Source organism: Odontesthes bonariensis, chromosome 22 (assembly GCF_027942865.1).
Source record: "Odontesthes bonariensis isolate fOdoBon6 chromosome 22, fOdoBon6.hap1, whole genome shotgun sequence".
Classification (NCBI taxonomy): Eukaryota; Metazoa; Chordata; class Actinopteri; order Atheriniformes; family Atherinopsidae; genus Odontesthes; species Odontesthes bonariensis.
Window position 1 is genome coordinate 1,384,898 of NC_134527.1, and position 23,915 is coordinate 1,408,812.

Genomic DNA, 23,915 nt, shown 5'->3' on the forward strand with positions numbered 1-23,915 from the left:
TGCTGCTATCAGTTGTGTGTTTTGCCTTTAAGTGATATTTTAGACTGGAACTACTACGCTGAGAAGACAATTCAACTTGGCAGTGTTTACAGATGACTTTGGTTCTGTCGACTCCGCCGTCTGGAAGAACTTTAAAATGAAAATGGCCGAGTAAAAGTTCCGTACCCTTCTCCACGTTTGGTGGATCCGCCGATTACTTTCTTTTCCTGTTCCACAGCAGACAGCAGAAGACTTTTACAAAATAAAAGCCTGTGAGCAACAGACTTTTACAAAATAAAAGCCTGTGAGCGACAGACTTTTACAAAATAAAAGCCTGTGAGCGACAGACTTTTACAAAATAAAAGCCTTTCAGCAACAGTCTGCAGCTGGCCCCGATTCGAGTCCCGCATCGGACGGCCCTGTGCTGCATGTCGTTCCCCCTCTCTCTGCCAAAATGTTTTTATTTTTTTATTAAAAAAATGTTACATTTTATTTTTTTAAATAAACAGATAAAACCTGCGTTAATGCGCGATAAAATATTTATCGGCGTTAAATAATTAACGAGTTAACGCGATAATAACGACTTAACTCGCCCATTCACGCTCAAAGGGAATCCGTAGCTTCTGTCGTCAGTGAGGAGAAATCACCGACAACGCCGCGAGGACTCGTACTTCCAGGTTGGGATCGACAGCGAGTTTCTTTTCCCCGACTTTTGTATTTTTTTAATTTCCCTGTGAATGCAACTAGCTTATACAAAAAGCACAAAAAATATTCCTTTTTTTATGTTTAGTTTGTAAAACATCAGACAAAGTAAATTTAGCGGATTTTGTTGAATTGTATCAACAGTTAAATTATTTATTTTACTGCTGAATGATGTTTGCTCTGAACAGAAAGCAAATCTGGAGGTATTTTTATCCAAATGTGTCATTTCGAGTTAAAGCTTCCAACTTCCGGAAGTATGATGAAAGCAGCGTCAGTTTGACGTGCTTCAACGTCAAACTGACGCTGCCTTGAATGTCTCTTTAAGTGTGCTCGGAATTATTACTTTGTTTTGTATCGTCTGACACGAAAACCGACAATTAAAAAAAACAGATCAAACAAAACAAAACTTTGAAATTTAATTTGAAGTTACAGACTTTGTATCATTTAAACGCTTTGATTTTAATCATAAAGACAGTTTTTCGTTAAACAGGACGCTATAAGCACAGCTTCCGCCTGTGAGTTGCGAATATTACGGCTGTACGTAAAGGCAGCTGTTTCATAAAGCATTAACAGGAGGACTGAGCAGAAGAAGTTAGCATGGCTGCTCTTTTTAAAGCCAGAAAAGGTGAGAACTTTAAGATAACGAAGAGAAACTAATTCAATGTTATTATTAATAGCTTTACTGATAAATAGCTAACGGTGTTAGCCTCAAATTAGCTGCATGTGGAGGCAACTTGGTAACTAGCTACCTGTAGCTTAGCTTAGCTACATAACCACCAAGAAGCTGCATATTTTGGTTAAACTAAATCATCTAATTGTCCTGTTTGAGTCCTAAATTAGTAAATTAGGCAGGTAAACTCAAGGAGTTTTCCCTCAGTGGTTAAGTAAGACAGGAACGAGTTGATTGAATGTGTTTACAGTGAGCTCCTCAGCTAATTAAGGTTAAAACTTATCAGATATGATCAATAACTGCAGCAGCTGCTGAGCTGGTTACAGAGAAGTAAAGCAGAGCTGTGAGGGGAACAGCTGGAACACATCTGGAACTGTTATGGAGGGTTTTTATGTTCAGATGAAGGTGACTGATGGTGTGGATGACCTTTTACCTAAATAACTTTTAGGCTAACCAGTGAGCAGGTGCTGCGTGCAAAGTAGAAATAATAAGATTCTTTTAGTTTTCTTCATCTTTTAAACTTTCAGATGAACAAAAACAGCTTTTCAAGAAGCAAAGGGGCTTCTTTTTATAGCAGTTAACTCGTTTCTAAACCCTTTTTATTGATTAAAAAGACAATTTCAGCTGTTTGATCGTGTTTTTTTTTTCAGGCAAGGCAAGTTTATCTGTAAGGCACAATTAAACTACAAGGTGATTCAAAGTGCTTTACAGACATTAAAACAGTAGAAATAAAAAGCATGATTTAAATTTTAAACAAAAAAGAAAGAAATAAGAACAATAGATCTAAAATCAGGAGTTAAAATGTGATTAAGTTTGGAGCTTTATTCAAACGCAGCTGAAAATAGGTGTGTCTTCAACCTGGACTTAAACACACTGAGTGTCTCAGCTGGTCTGAGGCTTTCTGGGAGTTTGTTCCAGACATGTGGAGCATAGAAGCTGAATGCAGCTTCAGGCATAAATTGTGAAAAATGCTTTGCTTATTTTTTTTTATTAAATGGTTGTAAAGTCATAAAGTTGTAGCGTTGCGGCCCAGTTTGGGTCAGATGTGAGAGTAGTTTGAGGTGTGACCTGTCTGTGTGAATAATTTCATCTGTGATATAACATCATGCGTCACTTGGGGCTCGCTGCTGGTGTTTTTAAAACTGCTGTGGAGAGAAAAAAACTCCCTTTGAACAGGAAGGAACCTCCATCAGAACCAGAACCAGGAACCATCTGCCTGGACCAGCTGAGGGCTGAGAGGACAGAAAAGAGGGGACAACAAGCAGCGTAACACCAGGCCAGAGACACCTGCTGAGAGAGAGAAACACAAGTTAATGACAACAATGATGTCACATGTACATGGAGAGGTGCATCATGGGAGCTCCCCCAGCAGTCAGGGCCTATAGCAGCAGAACTATGGGATGTTTCAGGGTCACCTGAGCCATCCCTAACTGTAAGCTTTATCAGGAAGGAAAGTTTTAAGCCTGGTCTTAAAGGTAGAGAGGGGCCTGATAACTGAAGGCTCTGCCTCCCAAACTGGCAGCTGGTTCCACAGAGAGGGGCCTGATAACTGAAGGCTCTGCCTCCCAAACTGGCAGCTGGTTCCACAGAGAGGGGCCTGATAACTGAAGGCTCTGCCTCCCAAACTGGCAGCTGGTTCCACAGAGAGGGGCCTGATAACTGAAGGCTCTGCCTCCCAAACTGGCAGCTGGTTCCACAGAGAGGGGCCTGATAACTGAAGGCTCTGCCTCCCAAACTGGCAGCTGGTTCCACAGAGAGGGGCCTGATAACTGAAGGCTCTGCCTCCCAAACTGGCAGCTGGTTCCACAGAGAGGGGCCTGATAACTGAAGGCTCTGCCTCCCAAACTGGCAGCTGGTTCCACAGAGAGGGGCCTGATAACTGAAGGCTCTGCCTCCCAAACTGGCAGCTGGCTCCACAGAGAGGGGCCTGATAACTGAAGGCTTCTCTTTGTTTCCCCCCCAGCTCTGGGCCTGTGTCGGGGCGGCTGCCGGAGTCTGACTCAGCTGGCAGAGTTACCGGAGACGCATCAGATCCTGAGGCAGACCTGCAGAGACTACGCCGACCGGGAGCTGAGCCCCATCGCTGCCAAGCTCGACAAGGAGCACTCGTACCCGGCCAAACAGGTATGAAGACTTCTGTTAGGCCTGAATAAAACTTATCCAAGAAAGTTAAACAATACGAGTAAAAATCACTTTAAATTTAATTTAATTAACAAAGTGTAATTGTGTGGTTTGAAAACTCAATAATATAAACTAGTTTGAACCTTTATTTAACAAACTCGAGTTCAAATAAATTATTCTCAGAGGCTGTGTTCCAAACCGCATACTACTCCTACTAACTTTCTGAGTTAGTATGCGAGTTTGAGTAAGCAGAAGTTCCCGGATGCATACTAGATTCTCTAAATGTTGGGTATGCATCATGAGGTTACTACTCATACTCAAACTACCCAAGATGCAACGTAACATGACGTTGCCGATCGTCATTTCCTGTCAAAACGGCAGTTTCAAGCTAGCTACAACGAGGGTAGGTTCACTTCCTGTTTTCAAAACAAAAGCACCAATTGTATGGTAATGGCTTTCCCTATGATAAAAGGCAACGGGTATTTTATTTTGTGAAAATAACAGGAAGTGCGTTGCTCACTGCGGCTAGCTTTAGTAGCGCCGAATTCGTGGGAACAAAATTGTAAACAGCCGGTATTTTGTCAGGTTTTCAACACGTTGGGGATCTAAACGACTACTTTCTCTCCTGAAAATGTTTCAAATGTTGCTAAAGTTTACAGAGTTTAGAGCTTAAGGGAAATCAGCTTCAGGCCGGCTGATTTCGGCTCGGGCAGGAGCGAAATGCATTGTGGGTAAACGCTCTGCATACTGTCTAATCGATCAGTATGGAAGTATGTAGTATGGAAGTATGCAGTACGTAGTATGGAAGTATGCAGTATGGAAGTATGAAGTATGTAGTAAGTATTATGCGGTTTCGAACACAGCCTTGGTGTAATCGAGTAGTTTGAAAACTAAAAATCTAAACAAGTTTGAACCTTTTATTTAAAACAACCTAAAAACCTAAAAATGTTAAAATTTTTTCCGCTTTTTTTTTTTCATAGATCTTTTATTTTACTCCAGTTCTGATTATAACCACCAAGTTTTAAAAAAATATTAATATATGGTATTTTGGGGATCGTTTTAAAAGGGGACAAAAATGTCCCTTTTCAGAAATGGAGTTTTTTTTCCTACACAATAAAAAATTGCATTATATATGATATGTGTTTGAAATTCGAAAAAATAGTCAAAAATGCACAAATATTATGAGTATCGCTATTTCCAGTGTGAAAGTTCACCCCAAGTGGAGAAAAATGTCCCCTATCAGGGATGAAGTTGTGTTTTAAATCAGGTATGAGGGTTAAAGTCTTATCCATCGCTGATTTAAAGACCCGTTGGTGTAATTATCTTCTTGTCTACCCAGATTCATGAGCTGGGGGCGATGGGGGTGATGGCCATGGAGGTGCCGGAGGAGCTGGGGGGCGCAGGGATGGACTACCTGGCCTACAGCATAGCTGTGGAGGAAATCAGCCGAGGCTGCGCCAGCACCGGCGTGGTGGTCTCCGTCAACAATGTGGGTACAGATCTAACCCTTTGAGGGTTAAAATCTACCCCAAAATAAAGCAACTTTGAGTTTTAAATCCAAAATCTATTTGTATGATGAAACCACCTGTTATTTATTTATTCAACTCAATTCAATACATTTGTTATCATGTATTTTTTGTTACACAATACAAAAAGACAATCACCAGTTTTCAGGATTACACTTTTTTTTTTTTACCACAAACCAACTGTCAGTTGGACCAACAGATTTCTTGTTTTCTCAGTTTCCTTTGACATAATAAAGGTTTATTATTGCTATTATATAAATGTGAAGTAATTACTTCTGAATTAATTATATTGAAAGGGAAAAAAACAGTGAACTTTTTTCTGGTGTTTAAATGTTTTTATAACTCACGGGTCAAAAATGACCCATAAGACAATCTTTGTACCCTAGTGGTGTACAGCCCACATGGAAACAAACACAAATAAAGAATGACTTTTTCTAATGATGGGGTCCCTTTAGGAAAAGTCATAACATTTCAGGTTGGTAAAAGATAGTTTAAGGTATTTTTTCTACAGCTAAACATGGTGGTGGCTCACTTTTGACCCGCAGGACAACAGGAGGGTTAACTGGAGTCTGATGTGAAACAGTGAGATTATATTGATATAATATATATTGATTGATATTCTGTGTGCCAGTCTCTCTACATCGGGCCGATCCTGAAGTTTGGGACCGAAGCCCAGAAGCAGCAGTGGATCCCCCCGTTCACCACCGGGGAGCAGGTGGGCTGCTTTGCCCTCAGCGAGCCAGGTAGCTTCCTCACTCATTACCCTCATATTTTATCTGAATCTCTTCATATTTATGTGTGCTGATCCATCTGGCTCTTATATGTGGTCAAATAATAAGATTATGGAGCTTCAGGAGAGGTTTAATTGGCTTAAATTTAGCTGATGTGAACATTCCTTTATAGTTCTGCTTAGTTTTACATGAGTGAAGATAAATAAAAGCTTAAAGAGGTCCATTAATAACAGCTTTACTGCCTGTTTGATTGTAAAAGTTGTGCCATGAGGAACTGGAACGACTCAACAGCTGGTTTCCTCTGCTGATTTTAACTTTAGATGTGAGTCAGAGATTTGGAGACGAAACGTTAAAACGATTCAAATAAAGAAAGAAAAAGCGGAAAGGTTTTTACGCTCAGTTTGGGTGGATGGAAACAAGTTTGAAATTATGTGATGGTGGAGCTCCTGCCTCCTGATGGTGGAGCTCCTCCCCCTGATGTTGGAGCTCCTCCCCCTGATGGTGGAGCTCCTCCCTCCTGATGTTGGAGTTCCTCCCCCCTGATGTTGGAGCTCCTCCCTCTGGATGTTGGAGTTCCTCCCCCTGAATGGTGGAGCTCCTCCCCCCTGATGTTGGAGTTCCTCCCCCTGATGTTGGAGCTCCTCCCCCTGATGTTGGAGCTCCTCCCTCCTGATGTTGGAGCTCCTCCCCCTGATGTTGGAGCTCCTCCCCCTGATGTTGGAGCTCCTCCCTCCTGATGGTGGAGCTCCTCCCCCTGATGTTGGAGCTCCTCCCTCTGGATGTTGGAGTTCCTCCCCCTGAATGGTGGAGCTCCTCCCCCCTGATGTTGGAGCTCCTCCCCCCTGATGTTGGAGCTCCTCCCCCCTGATGGTGGAGCTCCTCCCCCTGGATGTTGGAGTTCCTCCCCCTGATGGTGGAGCTCCTCCCTCCTGATGGTGGAGCTCCTCCCCCTGATGTTGGAGCTCCTCCCCCCTGATGTTGGAGCTCCTCCCCCCTGATGTTGGAGCTCCTCCCCCCTGATGTTGGAGCTCCTCCCTCTGGATGTTGGAGTTCCTCCCCCTGAATGGTGGAGCTCCTCCCCCCTGATGTTGGAGTTCCTCCCCCTGATGTTGGAGCTCCTCCCCCTGATGTTGGAGCTCCTCCCTCCTGATGTTGGAGCTCCTCCCCCTGATGTTGGAGCTCCTCCCCCTGATGTTGGAGCTCCTCCCTCCTGATGGTGGAGCTCCTCCCCCTGATGTTGGAGCTCCTCCCCCTGATGTTGGAGCTCCTCCCTCCTGATGGTGGAGCTCCTCCCCCTGATGTTGGAGCTCCTCCCTCTGGATGTTGGAGTTCCTCCCCCTGAATGGTGGAGCTCCTCCCCCCTGATGTTGGAGCTCCTCCCCCCTGATGTTGGAGCTCCTCCCCCCTGATGTTGGAGCTCCTCCCCCCTGATGTTGGAGCTCCTCCCCCCTGATGGTGGAGCTCCTCCCCCTGGATGTTGGAGTTCCTCCCCCTGATGGTGGAGCTCCTCCCTCCTGATGGTGGAGCTCCTCCCCCTGATGTTGGAGCTCCTCCCCCCTGATGTTGGAGCTCCTCCCCCCTGATGTTGGAGCTCCTCCCCCCTGATGTTGGAGCTCCTCCATCTGGATGTTGGAGTTCCTCCCCCTGAATGGTGGAGCTCCGCCCCCCTGATTTTGGCATTCCTCCCCCTGATGTTGGAGCTCCTCCCCTGGATGGTGGAGCTCCTCCCTCCTGATGGTGGAGCTCCTCCCTCCTGATGGTGGAGCTCCTCCCTCCTGATGTTAGAGTTCCTCCCTCTGAATGGTGGAGCTCCGCCCCCCTGATTTTGGCGTTCCTCCCCCTGATGTTGGAGCTCCTCCCCCTGTTGTTGGAGCTCCTCCCTGGATGTTGGAGTTCCTCCCCCTGATGTTGGAGCTCCTCCCCCTGATGTTGGAGCTCCTCCTTCCTGATGTTGGAGCTCCTCCCCCTGATGTTGGAGCTCCTCCCTCCTGATGGTGGAGCTCCTCCCTCCTGATGTTGGAGCTCCTCCCTCCTGATGTTGGAGCTCCTCCCTCCTGATGTTGGAGCTCCTCCCTCCTGATGTTGGAGCTCCTCCCCCTGATGGTGGAGCTCCTCCCTCCTGATGGTGGAGTTCCTCCCCCTGAATGGTGGAGCTCCTCCCCCTGATGTTGGAGCTCCTCCCCCTGATGTTGGAGTTCCTCCCCCTGAATGGTGGAGCTCCTCCCCCCTGATGGTGGAGCTCCTCCCTCCTGATGTTGGAGCTCCTCCCCCTGATGTTGGAGCTCCTCCCTCTGGATGTTGGAGTTCCTCCCCCTGATGGTGGAGCTCCTCCCTCCTGATGGTGGAGCTCCTCCCCCTGATGTTGGAGCCCCTCCCCCTTGATGGTGGAGCTCCTCCCTCCTGATGGTGGAGCTCCTCCCCCCTGATGTTGGAGCTCCTCCCTCCTGATGGTGGAGCTCCTCCCCCTGATGTTGGAGCTCCTCCCTCCTGATGTTGGAGCTCCTCCCCCTGATGGTGGAGCTCCTCCCCCTGATGTTGGAGCCCCTCCCCCCTGATGTTGGAGCCCCTCCCCCCTGATGTTGGAGCTCCTCCCCCAGATGTTGGCGCTCCTCCTCCTGATGTTGGTCACCTGGTTTCCAGGTAACGGCAGTGATGCGGGCGCCGCCTCCACGGTGGCTCGTCAGGACGGGGAGGAGTGGGTGCTGAACGGGACCAAAGCCTGGATCACCAACAGCTGGGACGCCTCGGCCACCGTCGTGTTCGCCACCACGGACAAGAAGCTCAAGCACAAGGCAGGTTCAGTAATACGCCGACGGAAGGGGGGGGGGGCATCTGAATCTGACTTCTTTTTGGCCTCTGTGTCTGCAGGGCATCAGCGCCTTCCTGGTGCCCATGCCCCTGCCAGGGCTTTCTCTGGGCAAGAAGGAGGACAAGCTGGGCATCAGGGCCTCGTCCACTGCTAACCTGATCCTGGAGGACTGCAGGGTGCCGCTGGACAGCATGCTGGGCCCGCGGGGGGCCGGATTCAAGATCGCAATGGTATTTAAATCCTCTTTCACTCCAGTTTCATGTTTCACAGGAAGAGCCGAATGCCTCAGAGTGACATCACAGGGTTGTTTGAGCTGTTTGGGTCAACTCCAGCAGGTTAATTCTGTCATAGTGAGCGCTGCTGCAACCCGACTGTGGAAGTTTTTCTGTGCCATCAGAGTTTGAATATGAATTTCTAATCATTTCATTTTTAACATTGAAAAAAAAAAATCAGAGGCAAAAAAAATAGGAATACAAATTGGTGCTCAAAATTTGATGGTTTTTAAAATTCAAAGTCTGATTTTGATGCTGTAAAAATTCAAAATTAGAAATTAATATTCACACTCTGGCACAGAAAAACTTCCATACCCGACCAGCTGTGATTGGTCAGCTGATGTTCTGTGGTGATGTGATGTCATAGAGGAGGAAGTTGTTTATGATTATGATTACAATGATTACACCCTCTATATTTTCACTACCCCCTACCCGAACCAGGGTTTGAATCCCATTCCTGCTTTTCTTACCTCTTTTATTTCTTCCCCCTACCCGAACCAGGGTTTGCATCCCCACCCCGCTGTGACTGGTGTGCAGTTGGTGAGAGTGAGTTGTATGGATTTGTTTTTGCTGGTATTTTAGTGATTATAGGACTGTTTAGGTGAGTTTGTCTGCTGAATCTGCTAGTGTGTCTTGTCCTTCCTCCACCTCTGGCACTCTCTATATTTTCATTACCCCCTACCCGAACCAGGGTTTGAATCCCATTCCTGCTTTTCTTACCTCTTTTATTTCTTCCCCCTACCCGAACCAGGGTTTGCATCCCCACCCCGCTGTGACTGGTGTGCAGTTGGTGAGAGTGAGTTGTATGGATTTGTTTTTGCTGGTATTTTAGTGATTATAGGACTGTTTAGGTGAGTTTGTCTGCTGAATCTGCTAGTGTGTCTTGTCCTTCCTCCACCTCTGGCACTCTCTATATTTTCATTACCCCCTACCCGAACCAGGGTTTGAATCCCATTCCTGCTTTTCTTACCTCTTTTATTTCTCCCCCTACCCGAACCAGGGTTTGCATCCCCACCCCGCTTTAACTGGTGTGCAGTTGGTGAGAGGCTGAGGTAGATTATGGTCGTTGTGGTGTGAGGGGCAGTGTTGGCTGGCATTAGGGGGGTGACTCTGGGACGCCAGTGGTCATTGTCTAGCCTCCTGGAGGTGTCGTGGGCCCAACTAGACGAAACACTGATGAAAGGAGGTTCCCACCTGATGACCCCAATGATATGTTGGTCAGCACTGCTCATTGATCTATATAATACGGAGTGTAGGGAATTATTCACTGAGTCTGGTCCTTTATTTTATTTTATTTTATTTTTTTATTTTCTTTAGCACAAGTTTCTTGTGTTTATATTGAATCCAAATCTAGCCTAGCTAGTGACTGTTGTGAATAGGGCAGCTGACAACAAGGGAAAGACCATGTGACAGATTGGAAAGACAGCTGACAGGAGGCAAAGACCCCAAAGGTGCTGCCATGGGCTAGCAACCCATGGTAGCAGTAGCGAGGCCTAGCCGCTTTGTTACAACCAGCATAAGCTACAGAAAGATTAAGGAGAATACCCCTAGAGTCAGCGAGAGCAGGGGCGGAAGATGACTCACTGGCAGACTACATGGCAACTGACACTGGAACGAACATGACTAAGAGGTGGATACGCGACTCAGTGAAGGATAGGGGCACGGGCCTATTCTCTAGGGCTAGAATTGACCAGAATAGTTCTCAGAGGAAAGAGAGCTTAAATAAAAGTGGTAGACTAGAGGGAAGTAAGCTTCAGGTTTGTCCTTGTGGCTGGCAGAAAGTAACATCAGTTAGAGGCCTTAAAATGCATCAGGGAAGAAAGAGATGTGTGGTAAAAGAAGGGCAGTGTGGCCGCATCGATCAGTACTTTTTAAGAAGTCAATCGAGTAAGTCGGATGAAGTCCAGCGGCAGGTAGAAAACCACAGTCCGAAGGATATCAATAACACAGCTATGGAGGTGGAGGAGGAGGTTCTAAGAAGGGATGTAGCTGATACTGAGGTGAACAGGCCAGTTAGAGAGAGAAATATGGAGCAGAAAGATAGAGTTAAGTGGCCTAGGGCAAATAGTTACAAAGAATGGGAGGCAGTCAATAAAGATTTGTCAATAATATTGGGTAGGTTAGGAGGAAATGCAAGCGATAGGCTAGAGAAGATGGGAGATATAATTTATTCCTATGGTGTAGAGAGATTTGGGGTGCAAGATAGAAAGAGGGTTGAAACAGTACATTTAGGTAAGTCAAGACGGCAAAAAGAGATGGAGAAATTGGTTAAGGAAAGAAGAAATTTAAGAAAGCAGTGGAAAAAAGCTACAGAAGAAGAGAGGGAGGGAATTAATGTTTTGCAGGAAGAACTGAGAGGCAGGCTAGCAATACTTAGAAGGGCTGAAAGTCTTAGGAAAAAGAGAAAGAAGAAAGAATATGTTAGGACGGCATTTTATAGGGACCCGTTCAAGTTTGTTAAAGGGTTGTTTAACCAGGAAAAGGGAGGGCAGCTTAAGGCAACAAAGTTAGAGGTGGAAGAGTATCTAAGAAATACATATTCAGATCTTGAGCAGCGTAGAGTAGTAGGCCTTCCACCTGACATGCCACCGTTAGGAGAGATAGCTCATAAGATGGATGTTAGACCACCTCGGTGGAAGGAGGTTGAGGAGGTAGTCAGGCGTGCAAAGGCTTCGTCGGCCCCAGGGCCAAATGGAGTCCCCTACCGGGTTTATAAAAGTGCACCTGATATCCTAAAGTTTTTGTGGAAGCAATTAAGAATAGTTTGGGAGAAACAGGTTATTCCTAGAGCATGGCGTAGGGCAGGAGGCGTTCTTATTCCAAAGGAAAAGGAGTCCTCGAACCTGAGTCAGTTCCGGATGATCTCTCTCCTAAATGTAGAGGGGAAGATTTTCTTTAGTTTGGTTGCACAGAGATTAGCTAGTTATTTAGAAAATAATAGCTTAATAGATACTACTGTGCAGAAGGCAGGAATACCTGGTTTCGCAGGGTGTTTAGAGCACACTAGCATGATTTGGCATCAGATTCAGACAGCCAAGATTGAGAAAAAAGACTTGCATGTTATATTTCTAGATCTAGCAAATGCATTTGGTTCAGTGCCACATAGCCTTATTTGGGAAGCATTTGAGTATTTTAGAGTGCCTGTAGTAGTGGTTAACTTAGTAAGAGCGTATTTTCAAGATATTAGACTGTGCTTAAGTACAGCAGGTTTCACAACAGGTTGGCAGAGGCTAGAAATAGGCATTATGGCAGGGTGTACAATTTCTCCATTAGCATTTACAATGGCCATGGAGATAATTATTAGAGCTTCCAAGTGGGTTGTAGGAGGAGAGAGACGTCAGGATGGCATGCGCCTTACGCCAATTAGAGCATACATGGATGATATGACGTTAGTGACTACAACAGTACCATGTATGAAGAGAATACTTGAGAGACTTGATAAAAATCTAAAGTGGGCTGGGATGAAAATCAAACCTACTAAGTCTAGAAGTATCTCAATAAGGAGAGGGAAATTAAGTGATAGAAAGTTTGTAATAGATGAAGAAAGCATTCCAATAATAAGGGAAAAGGCAGTGAAGAGTTTAGGCAGGTGGTACCAGGCAGACATGAATGATGGAAAGCAGTCAGTGCAGTTTTGTGAAGATGTTGCTGAGGGACTGGATAGAATAGATAAATCAGAGCTTCCAGGAAAGTTGAAGCTGTGGTGTCTGCAGTTTAGATTGTTTCCTAGGCTGATGTGGCCACTGTCTGTGTATGAGATTCCATTATCTGTTGTAGAAAAAATGGAAAGATTAGTTAGCTTTTATATTAGGAAGTGGCTAGGTGTTCCTAGATGCTTAAGTACTGTGGCACTGTATGGGAAAGGCATACTCCAGCTCCCAGTATCTAGTCTAGTAGAGGAGTTTAAATGTACTAAAGTTAGGACAGAGCTCCTGTTAGCTGGGAGTAAAGATGTGGTAGTTAGTAAGGTGGTTCCAAACCCAACCAAGGGGAGGAAGTGGAAACCAAGATTGGCAGCTCAGGAGGCAGAAGCAACTCTTAGACATGCAGAGATTGTGGGTAATGTGCAAATAGGCCGGGGAGGCTTGGGGCTTGGCCCAGGCAAACCGGTGTGGAGTAGAGCAGGTCCCAAGGAGAAGAGAAAGCTAGTTGTTGAGCAGATTCGTAGACAGGAGGAAATGTTAAGGGGTGCAAAGGCAGTGGCTCAGGCTAAGCAGGGACGGTGGGTGAACTGGGAAGGTGTAGAAAAGAAAAAGCTTAGTTGGAAAGAACTGTGGAGTATGGAGGAAAGGAGTATTAGATTTTTGATAGGGGCAACATATGATGTATTGCCTACTCCCCAGAACCTAAAACTCTGGGTAAATGGAGACCCGTTATGTTCGTTATGTTCAGGTACTGCAACTCTAAAGCATATTTTGTCAGGTTGTAAGGTTAGTCTGTCACAAGGCCGGTATACATGGCGACATGACCAAGTATTAAGAAGTTTAGCTGCAGGTATTGAAGATAAACGAAGGCAGGTAAACTTAGGAGGGTCCAAGGTACAGAGAGTTGCAATTCAGTTTGTTCAACAGGGGGAGAAAGTTAAAAAGACGATAAGGAGGCACGGCAGCTTGGAGGATGCTTGTGATTGGGAGATGCAGGTAGATTTAGGAAATAAGCTTGTTGTTCCCCAGGAAATAGCCTCTACAAACTTAAGGCCTGATATAGTCTTGTGGTCTAGGAGTAGAATGAGAGTCTATTTCATAGAGCTGACTGTTCCTTGGGAGGAATTAGTAGAGGAAGCATATGAAAGGAAAAAGCTTAGATATGTGGAGTTGGGGGCAGAAGCAGAGCAGCGAGGATGGAAGGTTAGAATTTGTCCAGTGGAAGTAGGATGTAGAGGATTTGTTGCAAAGTCTGTTGTCTCATTGTTGAGGGAGCTGGGTGTAACTGGACAGAGTGTGAGAAAAATAGTGCAGGAGGTTTCAGATAAAGCATTACAATCCAGTCAGTGGATTTGGATAAGAAGAAGCAATAGCAGCTGGGGGCCCAGCAGGGGGAGCACTTAGGGTAAACAGACTTTTGAAAAAGCAAAGAAGAAGTTCAAGCTATTTAAGTGGTGGGTTTGGCACATGTGATCCTTTTGAAACCAGGCGGCCATTTTGGGTGAGTTGGCTTGGAGTGAGTTGTATGGATTTGTTTTTGCTGGTATTTTAGTGATTATAGGACTATTTAAGTGAGTTTGTCTGCTGAATCTGCTAGTGTGTCTTGTCCTTCCTCCACCTCTGGCACCCTCTATATTTTCACTACCCCCTACCCGAACCAGGGTTTGAATCCCATTCCTGCTTTTCTTACCTCTTTTATTTCTTCCCCCTACCCGAACCAGGGTTTGCATCCCCACCCCGCTGTGACTGGTGTGCAGTTGGTGAGAGTGAGTTGTATGGATTTGTTTTTGCTGGTATTTTAGTGATTATAGGACTGTTTAGGTGAGTTTGTCTGCTGAATCTGCTAGTGTGTCTTGTCCTTCCTCCACCTCTGGCACTCTCTATATTTTCATTACCCCCTACCCGAACCAGGGTTTGAATCCCATTCCTGCTTTTCTTACCTCTTTTATTTCTTCCCCCTACCCGAACCAGGGTTTGCATCCCCACCCCGCTGTGACTGGTGTGCAGTTGGTGAGAGTGAGTTGTATGGATTTGTTTTTGCTGGTATTTTAGTGATTATAGGACTGTTTAGGTGAGTTTGTCTGCTGAATCTGCTAGTGTGTCTTGTCCTTCCTCCACCTCTGGCACTCTCTATATTTTCATTACCCCCTACCCGAACCAGGGTTTGAATCCCATTCCTGCTTTTCTTACCTCTTTTATTTCTCCCCCTACCCGAACCAGGGTTTGCATCCCCACCCCGCTTTAACTGGTGTGCAGTTGGTGAGAGGCTGAGGTAGATTATGGTCGTTGTGGTGTGAGGGGCAGTGTTGGCTGGCATTAGGGGGGTGACTCTGGGACGCCAGTGGTCATTGTCTAGCCTCCTGGAGGTGTCGTGGGCCCAACTAGACGAAACACTGATGAAAGGAGGTTCCCACCTGATGACCCCAATGATATGTTGGTCAGCACTGCTCATTGATCTATATAATACGGAGTGTAGGGAATTATTCACTGAGTCTGGTCCTTTATTTTATTTTATTTTATTTTTTTATTTTCTTTAGCACAAGTTTCTTGTGTTTATATTGAATACAATTAATTGAATTCCAATTGGCTTGAATTGGACTTTATTATCTAAGTGCCTTGAGATGACATTTGTTGTATTTGGCGCTATATAAATAAAAATGAATTGAATTGAATTGTTTCAGGCAGGTTCTTTGGGACAGGAACCTAACATCTCAGCAGATGTTTGACATCCACCAAAGGCCATAAAACACAAAGAGGAGACTCTAAACGGCTCATTGTGAGCCTCTGTCAAGGAAAACTAACAGAAGTCTGCATTTTAATGAGTTTTTATTATTATTATCTCGCTTTTCAGGTTCTTTGTGGTCATTTTACACACTGAGCAGAATGACATAAGCACACTCATTAGCTTATTCACTGAGCTTCTGGCACCATCGGTCTCTTATCTTCCTGTGATTTTGGATGATTAAAACTCCAGTTGGAAGTGATTTGAAGTCAGGATAAAGGAAAGTTCTGGAAATAAAGACGCGGCTCTGTCCAAAAGAGGATTTTACTGAGTGATGAGACTTTAAACTGATGATGCAGCTTCTTGGGAAGCCTGTGTGATATCTGAGTCTCCCCGTGTCTCCTGTCAGAACTCTAACGAGTTAATCTGAGTTAATGTGAGTTATTCTGTTTCTCGCAGCAAACTCTGGACAGCGGGCGCATCGGGATCGCTGCTCAGGCTCTCGGCATCGCTCAGGCGTCTCTGGACTGCGCCGCCGACTACGCACTGAAGCGCACGGCGTTCGGGGCCCCCATCGGCAAGCTGCAGGCCATACAGGTAACATACAGGTAACATACAGGCCATACAGGTAACATACAGGCCATACAGGTAACATACAGGCCATACAGGTAACACACAGGCCATACAGGTAACATACAGGCCGTACAGGTAACATACAGGCCATACAGGTAACACACAGGCCATACAGGTAACATACAGGCCGTACAGGTAACATACAGGCCATACAGGTAATATACAGGTAATATACAGGCCATACAGGTAACATACAGGCCATACAGGTAACATACAGGCCATACAGGTAACACACAGGCCATACAGGTAACATACAGGCCGTACAGGTAACATACAGGTAATATACAGGCCATACAGGTAACATACAGGTAATATACAGGCCATACAGGTAACATACAGGCCATACAGGTAACATACAGGCCATACAGGTAACATACAGGCCATACAGGTAACATACAGGCCGTACAGGTAACATACAGGTAATATACAGGCCATACAGGTAACATACAGGTAATATACAGGCCATACAGGTAACATACAGGGCATACAGGTAACACACAGGCCATACAGGTAACATACAGGCCGTACAGGTAACATACAGGTAATATACAGGCCATACAGGTAACATACAGGTAACATACAGGCCATACAGGTAATATACAGGTAATATACAGGCCATACAGGTAACATACATGCCATACAGGTAACATACAGGCCATACAGGTAATATACAGGTAACATACAGGCCATACAGGTAACATACAGGCCATACAGGTAACATACAGGCCATACAGGTAACATACAGGCCATACAGGTAACATACAGGCCGTACAGGTAACATACAGGTAATATACAGGCCATACAGGTAACATACAGGTAATATACAGGCCATACAGGTAACATACAGGCCATACAGGTAACATACAGGCCATACAGGTAACATACAGGCCGTACAGGTAACATACAGGTAATATACAGGCCATACAGGTAACATACAGGTAATATACAGGCCATACAGGTAACATACAGGGCATACAGGTAACACACAGGCCATACAGGTAACATACAGGCCGTACAGGTAACATACAGGTAATATACAGGCCATACAGGTAACATACAGGTAACATACAGGCCATACAGGTAACATACAGGCCATACAGGTAACATACAGGCCATACAGGTAACATACAGGCCATACAGGTAACACACAGGCCATACAGGTAACATACAGGCCGTACAGGTAACATACAGGTAATATACAGGCCATACAGGTAACACACAGGCCATACAGGTAACCTGCAGGCCATACAGGTAACACACAGGCCATACAGGTAACCTGCAGGCCATACAGGTAACCTGCAGGCCATACAGGTAACCTGCAGGCCATACAGGTAACACACAGGCCATACAGGTAACCTGCAGGCCATACAGGTAACCTGCAGGCCATACAGGTAACATACAGGTAACATACAGGCCATACAAGTAACACACAGGCCATACAGGTAATATACAGGCCATACAGGTAATATACAGGCCATACAGGTAATATACAGGCCATACAGGTAATATACAGGCCATACAGGTAACATACAGGCCATACAGGTAACCTGCAGGCCATACAGGTAACCTGCAGGCCATACAGGTAATATACAGGCCATACAGGTAACACACAGGCCATACAGGTAACCTGCAGGCCATACAGGTAACCTGCAGGCCATACAGGTAACCTGCAGGCCATACAGGTAATATACAGGCCATACAGGTAACACACAGGCCATACAGGTAACCTGCAGGCCATACAGGTAACCTGCAGGCCATACAGGTAACCTGCAGGCCATACAGGTAATATACAGGCCATACAGGTAACACACAGGCCATACAGGTAACACACAGGCCATACAGGTAACCTGCAGGCCATACAGGTAACCTGCAGGCCATACAGGTAACCTGCAGGCCATACAAGTAATATACAGGCCATACAGGTAACACACAGGCCATACAGGTAACCTGCAGGCCATACAGGTAACCTGCAGGCCATACAAGTAACACACAGGCCATACAGGTAATATACAGGCCATACAGGTAACCTGCAGGCCATACAGGTAACATACAGGCCATACAGGTAATATACAAGCCATACAGGTAATATACAGGTAACATACAGGCCATACAGGTAACCTGCAGGCCATACAGGTAATATACAGGTAACATACAAGTAACACACAGGCCATACAGGTAATATACAGGCCATACAGGTAATATACAGGTAACATACAGGCCATACAGGTAACCTGCAGGCCATACAGGTAATATACAGGTAACATACAGGTAACACACAGGCCATACAGGTAACATACAGGTAACATACAGGTAACATACAGGTAACACACAGGCCATACAGGTAACACACAGGCCATACAGGTAACATACAGGTAACATACAGGTAACATACAGGTAACATACAGGTAACATACAGGTAACATACAGGTAACATACAGGCCATACAGGTAACACACAGGCCATACAGGTAACACGCAGGCCATACAGGTAACACGCAGGCCATACAGGTAACACACAGGCCATACAGGTAACATACAGGCCGTACAGGTAACATACAGGCCATACAGGTAACACACAGGCCATACAGGTAACACACAGGCCATACAGGTAACATACAGGCCGTACAGGTAACATACAGGCCATACAGGTAACATAAAGGTAACATACAGGCCATACAGGTAACATACAGGCCATACAGGTAACATACAGGCCATACAGGTAACCTGCAGGCCATACAGGTAACATACAGGCCATTCAGGTAACATACAGGCCGTACAGGTAACATACAGGCCGTACAGGTAACATACAGGCCGTTCAGGTAACATACAGGCCGTACAGGTAACATGCAGGCCATACAGGTAACATGCAGGCCATACAGGTAACATACAGGTAACATACAGGTAACATACAGGTAACATACAGGTAACATACAGGCCATACAGGTAACATACAGGTAACATACAGGTAACCTGCAGGCCATACAGGTAACATACAGGTAACATACAGGTAACATACAGGTAACATACAGGTAACATACAGGTAACATACAGGTAACATACAGGCCATACAGGTAACATACAGGTAACATACAGGTAACATACAGGCCATACAGGTAACATACAGGTAACATACAGGTAACATACAGGTAACATACAGGCCATACAGGTAACATACAGGTAACATACAGGCCATACAGGTAACCTGCAGGCCATACAGGTAACATACAGGTAACATACAGGCCATACAGGTAACATACAGGCCGTACAGGTAACATACAGGTAACATACAGGTAACATACAGGCCATACAGGTAACATACAGGTAACATACAGGTAACATACACGTAACATATAGGTAACATACAGGTAACATACAGGTAACATACAGGCCATACAGGTAACATACAGGTAACATACAGGTAACATACAGGCCATACAGGTAACATACAGGTAACATACAGGCCATACAGGTAACCTGGAGTTTACCCAGAGACGGGCTGTTATCTCAGCGTGTTTAAGGTCGGTAACGCTGGCTGAACCAGACGCTGGATCTGTAACAGGTTCTGTCTCCAGATGAGGACACGTGTCCCTCTGCAGCCCAGAATATGTGGCTGCACAGACACTAAATACACCCTGATGCACACTGTGGTCAAGGTGACGTTTATTTATGTAGCACCTTACAACAACCCGGGCTGGCCAAAGTGCTTTACATAAATAAATAACAGTAAAATCCAACAGATACATTAACAAAGAAATTCAGCTAAAGATAAAAACTATTTACACACACAGACAACATTTGTTTCTCCCAGGTCTGAAAGCCTGGGAGAAACCATATGCAGCGGTAACCATGGTAACACATTCCAAAGTTTAGGGGCAGCCACTGCAAAAGCTGGATGGCCTTTAGCTTTTAGCCTGCATTTAGGCTCATCCAGGTAAAGTTTGTTAGCCGACCTCAGAGATCTGATTGGCGTGTGAACATGTATGAGTTCAGTTAAATACTCAGGGGGCCCAGACCGTTTAAAATGTTAAAAACGAACATCAGGATCTTAAAATCAGCTCTGAAGCGGACAGGAAGCCAGAGCAGAGAGGCCAGAGCCGGGTTATATGTTCCCGTGTCTGTAATGAAGCCGAGCAGCAGCACCAGAGAGCGCTGCTCTAAACCTACGAACAGTCCAGTCTGGAGAAACCTCACATTGGTGCAACTTGGGAAAGAGTCGTGTTATTTCCCAGCACTGAGTCTTGTGTGTTTTCTTCCCGTGTTCCAGTTCAAGCTGGCCGACATGGCGGTGGCGATAGAGAGCGCTCGCCTGCTCACCTGGAAGGCTTCGCTCCTGCGGGACTCAAAGAAAGCCTTCACTAAGGTACGGCCGCCTCGGCTCTAAGGTTTTTACGCTCCGCAGGGAGCAGGAGTCCCACTCGGCTGCTTTGTCCCCGCAGGAAGCAGCCATGGCCAAGCTGGCGGCGTCCGAGGCCGCCACCTTCTGCGCCCATCAGGTAAGGAGCCGGCGGCGCCCGCAGGAAGAGTCGAGCCGAGCCAAAGCCTGCAGATGTGTTCACAGCTTCTCCTCCCTGTGCTTTACACCAGTCCATCCAGATCCTGGGGGGGATGGGCTTCGTGACCGACATGCCGGCGGAGAGGCACTACCGCGACGCCCGCATCACCGAGATCTACGAGGGCACCAGCGAGATCCAGAGGCTGGTCATCGCCGGCCAGATACTCAAGGAGTACCAGTTATAGTGCAACAGCAACATTTACCCCCACAGGGCAACAGCAACATTTACCCCCACAGGGCAACAGGAACATTTACCCCCACAGGGCAACAGGAACATTTACCTCACAGGGCAACAGGAACATTTACCCCCACAGGGCAACAGCAACATTTACCTCACAGGGCAACAGCAACATTTACCCCCACAGGGCAACACGAACATTTACCCCCACAGGGCAACACGAACATTTACCCCCACAGGGCAACACGAACATTTACCTCCACAGGGCAACACGAACATTTACCCCCACAGGGCAACACGAACATTTACCCCCACAGGGCAACACGAACATTTACTCCCACAGGGCAACACGAACATTTACCTCCACAGGGCAACAGGAACATTTACCCCCACAGGGCAACACGAACATTTACCCCCACAGGGCAACACGAACATTTACCCCCACAGGGCAACACGAACATTTACCTCCACAGGGCAACACGAACATTTACCCCCACAGGGCAACACGAACATTTACCCCCACAGGGCAACACGAGCATTTACCCCCACAGTGCAACACCAACATTTACCCCCACAGGGCAACACCAACATTTACTCCCACAGGGCAACACGAACATTTACCTCCACAGGGCAACAGGAACATTTACCCCCACAGGGCAACACGAGCATTTACCCCCACAGGGCAACACGAACATTTACCCCCACAGGGCAACACCAACATTTACCCCCACAGTGCAACACCAACATTTACCCCCACAGGGCAACACCAACATTTACCCCCACAGGGCAACACCAACATTTACCCCCACAGGGCAACACCAACATTTACCCCCACAGGGCAACACCAACATTTACCCCCACAGGCGACAAGGCAAATCTTTTTTATGGTGATCGATATCAGAGTTTAGACGGTTTTCTGTCCCCGCTGTGTCCCGTCTTCTGGATTTAAACTCTGAGAGCTCCAGAACCGAGAACTCTGCCGCCTTAAAGTGCAACTAAAGCTTAAAGTGCAAGAACACACAGCCTTATATATATATATAATTTTGAATCCATGTCTAACCTTCCCAAAGTTGCCCTTTAAGAGGATTTCTGGTTCTCAGTGAGTTTAAAGGGCCAGTTCACCCATATTTAGAATAAAAGGCATCTTTTCTCAGGCAGGTTTTACCCACACTGGCTCATCCTTTGAGTCAGGAGCCTTTTTATGGAGTTATATCCACAATTTCCATAAAAAAAAACACACACAGATGTAAATAAGCTCAGAGACCCGAGACCAGCTTTTAATATTCAGAGATAATTGTTAAACAGTAAGAATAATAATTTGATTTAAAAATAATTGGATGAATTAAAGGAAAATGAACTAATGTGGTTTAGGTGGGCTGTAGGGACCCCTGCTTGGTGCACTTTGGGTCTAACTCTGTATGAATTAGACCCTTTAATACCTTTGGGTTTAACTCTGTATAATACTCTGTATTAGACCCTTTAATGACCCTCCATCCTCATAAATCTGAAAGGATTTCCGTCCTGTTTTTGGCTGCCATCTGCAGCTCTGACCACCAGAGGGCGCCAGAGCGCCTCAGCGTGTTCATGGCTGCAGTTTTATCAGCCTGTGAATGGAAGCTGGATCCCTTCTGGTGAATTCTGGGAGTTTCTCACCTCCTGTGCCTCAGTGACTTGTACATATCTGATGTAATTTATTGTGTGAGCATGATAATAAACCAGAATGACACCACTTTGTAGATACTTTGAAGTCCTCTCCTGATTGGATGAAACGTCCCGGCTCGGAACACTTTGCATGAAGCAGAACTTTTGTCTCGGATGGTTTCCAGGCTGCTGAACTTTGTTGTCTTTGTCCCAAACAAAGAGCCACAAACTGGCTGCAGAACTTTGTCTTTGTGGCTCTTTGTTTGGGACAAACAGGCTGCAGATGCACGTTGGCGCGTTCACGTGCACGCGCTTCCTCTGCCGGTCCACGTGAGCGCCCTGATTGCTGCAGATCTGGGCCAAACTTCCTGACGCTGGTTGCCCGCTGCTGATTGAGCTGATCCCCCCGATAGGCGGCTGCATTGTCCTCCGGGGTGTGTGAAACCAGGAGCTGATTATTCTGACGTCAGCTCGTGGATCTTATTTTGTTTCTTTCTTTCTTTACGTGCACTGTGTGCGTAACACTTTGCAATCTCAGGAGCTTTGCGGCTCTCTGCATCTGTAATAAACAGCATCTGCCCCCTTCTGAAACCCACCTCAGTCGTGCTTTTATTAGGGATCTGTAGGAGTTTTATTCTTTGCAAAAGGTGCTCGAAAACTTGTGAAATTTTGCGAGCACCACCTGCCAGTCGACGACATGAAAGAATCTAAACTTTATATTTTTGGGAGTCGCTCATTGACTCTGTAGCACCCCCTACGATGCTTAAAAATGGCCCCCGCATTGGGGTTAGTTTTGCGTGGGACCGAAATTCGGTACACTCATTCATCATGCCCAGACGCACAAAAAAGTCTGTATTCCAAACCGCATACTTCTCCTACTACTCCTACTAACTTTCTGAGTTAGTATGCGAGTTTGAGTAAGCGAGAAGTTCTCGGATGCATACTAGATTCTCTGAAATGTTGGGTATGCATCATGAGGTTACTACTCATACTCAAACTACCCAAGATGCAACGTGACGTCGCCGATCGTCATTTCCTGTCAAAACGGCAGTTTCAAGCTAGCTACAACGAGGGTAGGTTCACTTCCTGTTTTCAAAACAAAAGCACCAATTGTATGGTAATGGCTTTCCCTATGATAAAAGGCAACGGGTATTTTATTTTGTGAAAATAACAGGAAGTGCGTTGCTCACTGCGGCTAGCTTTAGTAGCGCCGAATTCGTGGGAATAAAATTGTAAACAGCCGGTATTTTGTCAGGTTTTCAACACGTTGGGGATCTAAACGACTACTTTCTCTCCTGAAAATGTTTCAAATGTTGCTAAAGTTTACAGAGTTTAGAGCTTAAGGGAAATCAGCTTCAGGCCGGCTTTCGGCTCGGGCAGGAGCAAAATGCATTGTGGGTAAACGCTCTGCATACTGTCTGATCGATTAGTATGTAGTTTCGAACACAGCCAAAGTCTCATGCCGCCATGGTCCCACGTCCACAGGAAGGCGGCCATTTTGGATGGAAAGTGAGTTTTGGTGCCATTTTTGCCCGATTGCATATGATCGAACTCGTCCTACAGATTTAATGCTACAGACTTCAGACTTGGCCAGGTTACTCTTAAGATATGTGCATGTGCTCGTACCAATGCAGAGGGCATCGTGCGTGCGCACAGGCTCGGTCCCACTCAAGGCTGCTCGCAGCTTTAATTCACTTCGTTTCCACCTGTTTTATGTGGTCAGGTCACACAGCAAC

At 46.0% G+C, this 23,915-nt stretch overlaps 1 protein-coding gene across 2 annotated transcripts; it reads left to right on the plus strand.

Moving 5' to 3' along the window:
• The first annotated feature begins 1,224 nt into the window (after window positions 1–1,224).
• acads (acyl-CoA dehydrogenase short chain) lies at window positions 1,225–22,278 on the plus strand. Of its 2 annotated transcripts, XM_075455709.1 has the most exons (11): window positions 1,225–1,306; window positions 3,315–3,475; window positions 4,812–4,961; window positions 5,630–5,741; window positions 8,370–8,521; window positions 8,598–8,768; window positions 15,636–15,773; window positions 20,073–20,168; window positions 20,245–20,301; window positions 20,393–20,554; window positions 20,607–22,278. In XM_075455709.1, exons 1-10 carry the CDS (start codon window positions 1,279–1,281, stop codon window positions 20,543–20,545), a joined length of 1,218 nt encoding a protein of 405 aa, XP_075311824.1. In that variant the 5' UTR covers window positions 1,225–1,278; the 3' UTR covers window positions 20,546–20,554; window positions 20,607–22,278. The 2 variants fall into 2 exon arrangements, with proteins under 2 accessions (XP_075311824.1, XP_075311823.1); XM_075455708.1 differs by having other exon boundaries at window positions 20,393–22,278.
• The last annotated feature ends 1,637 nt before the right edge of the window (window positions 22,279–23,915 follow it).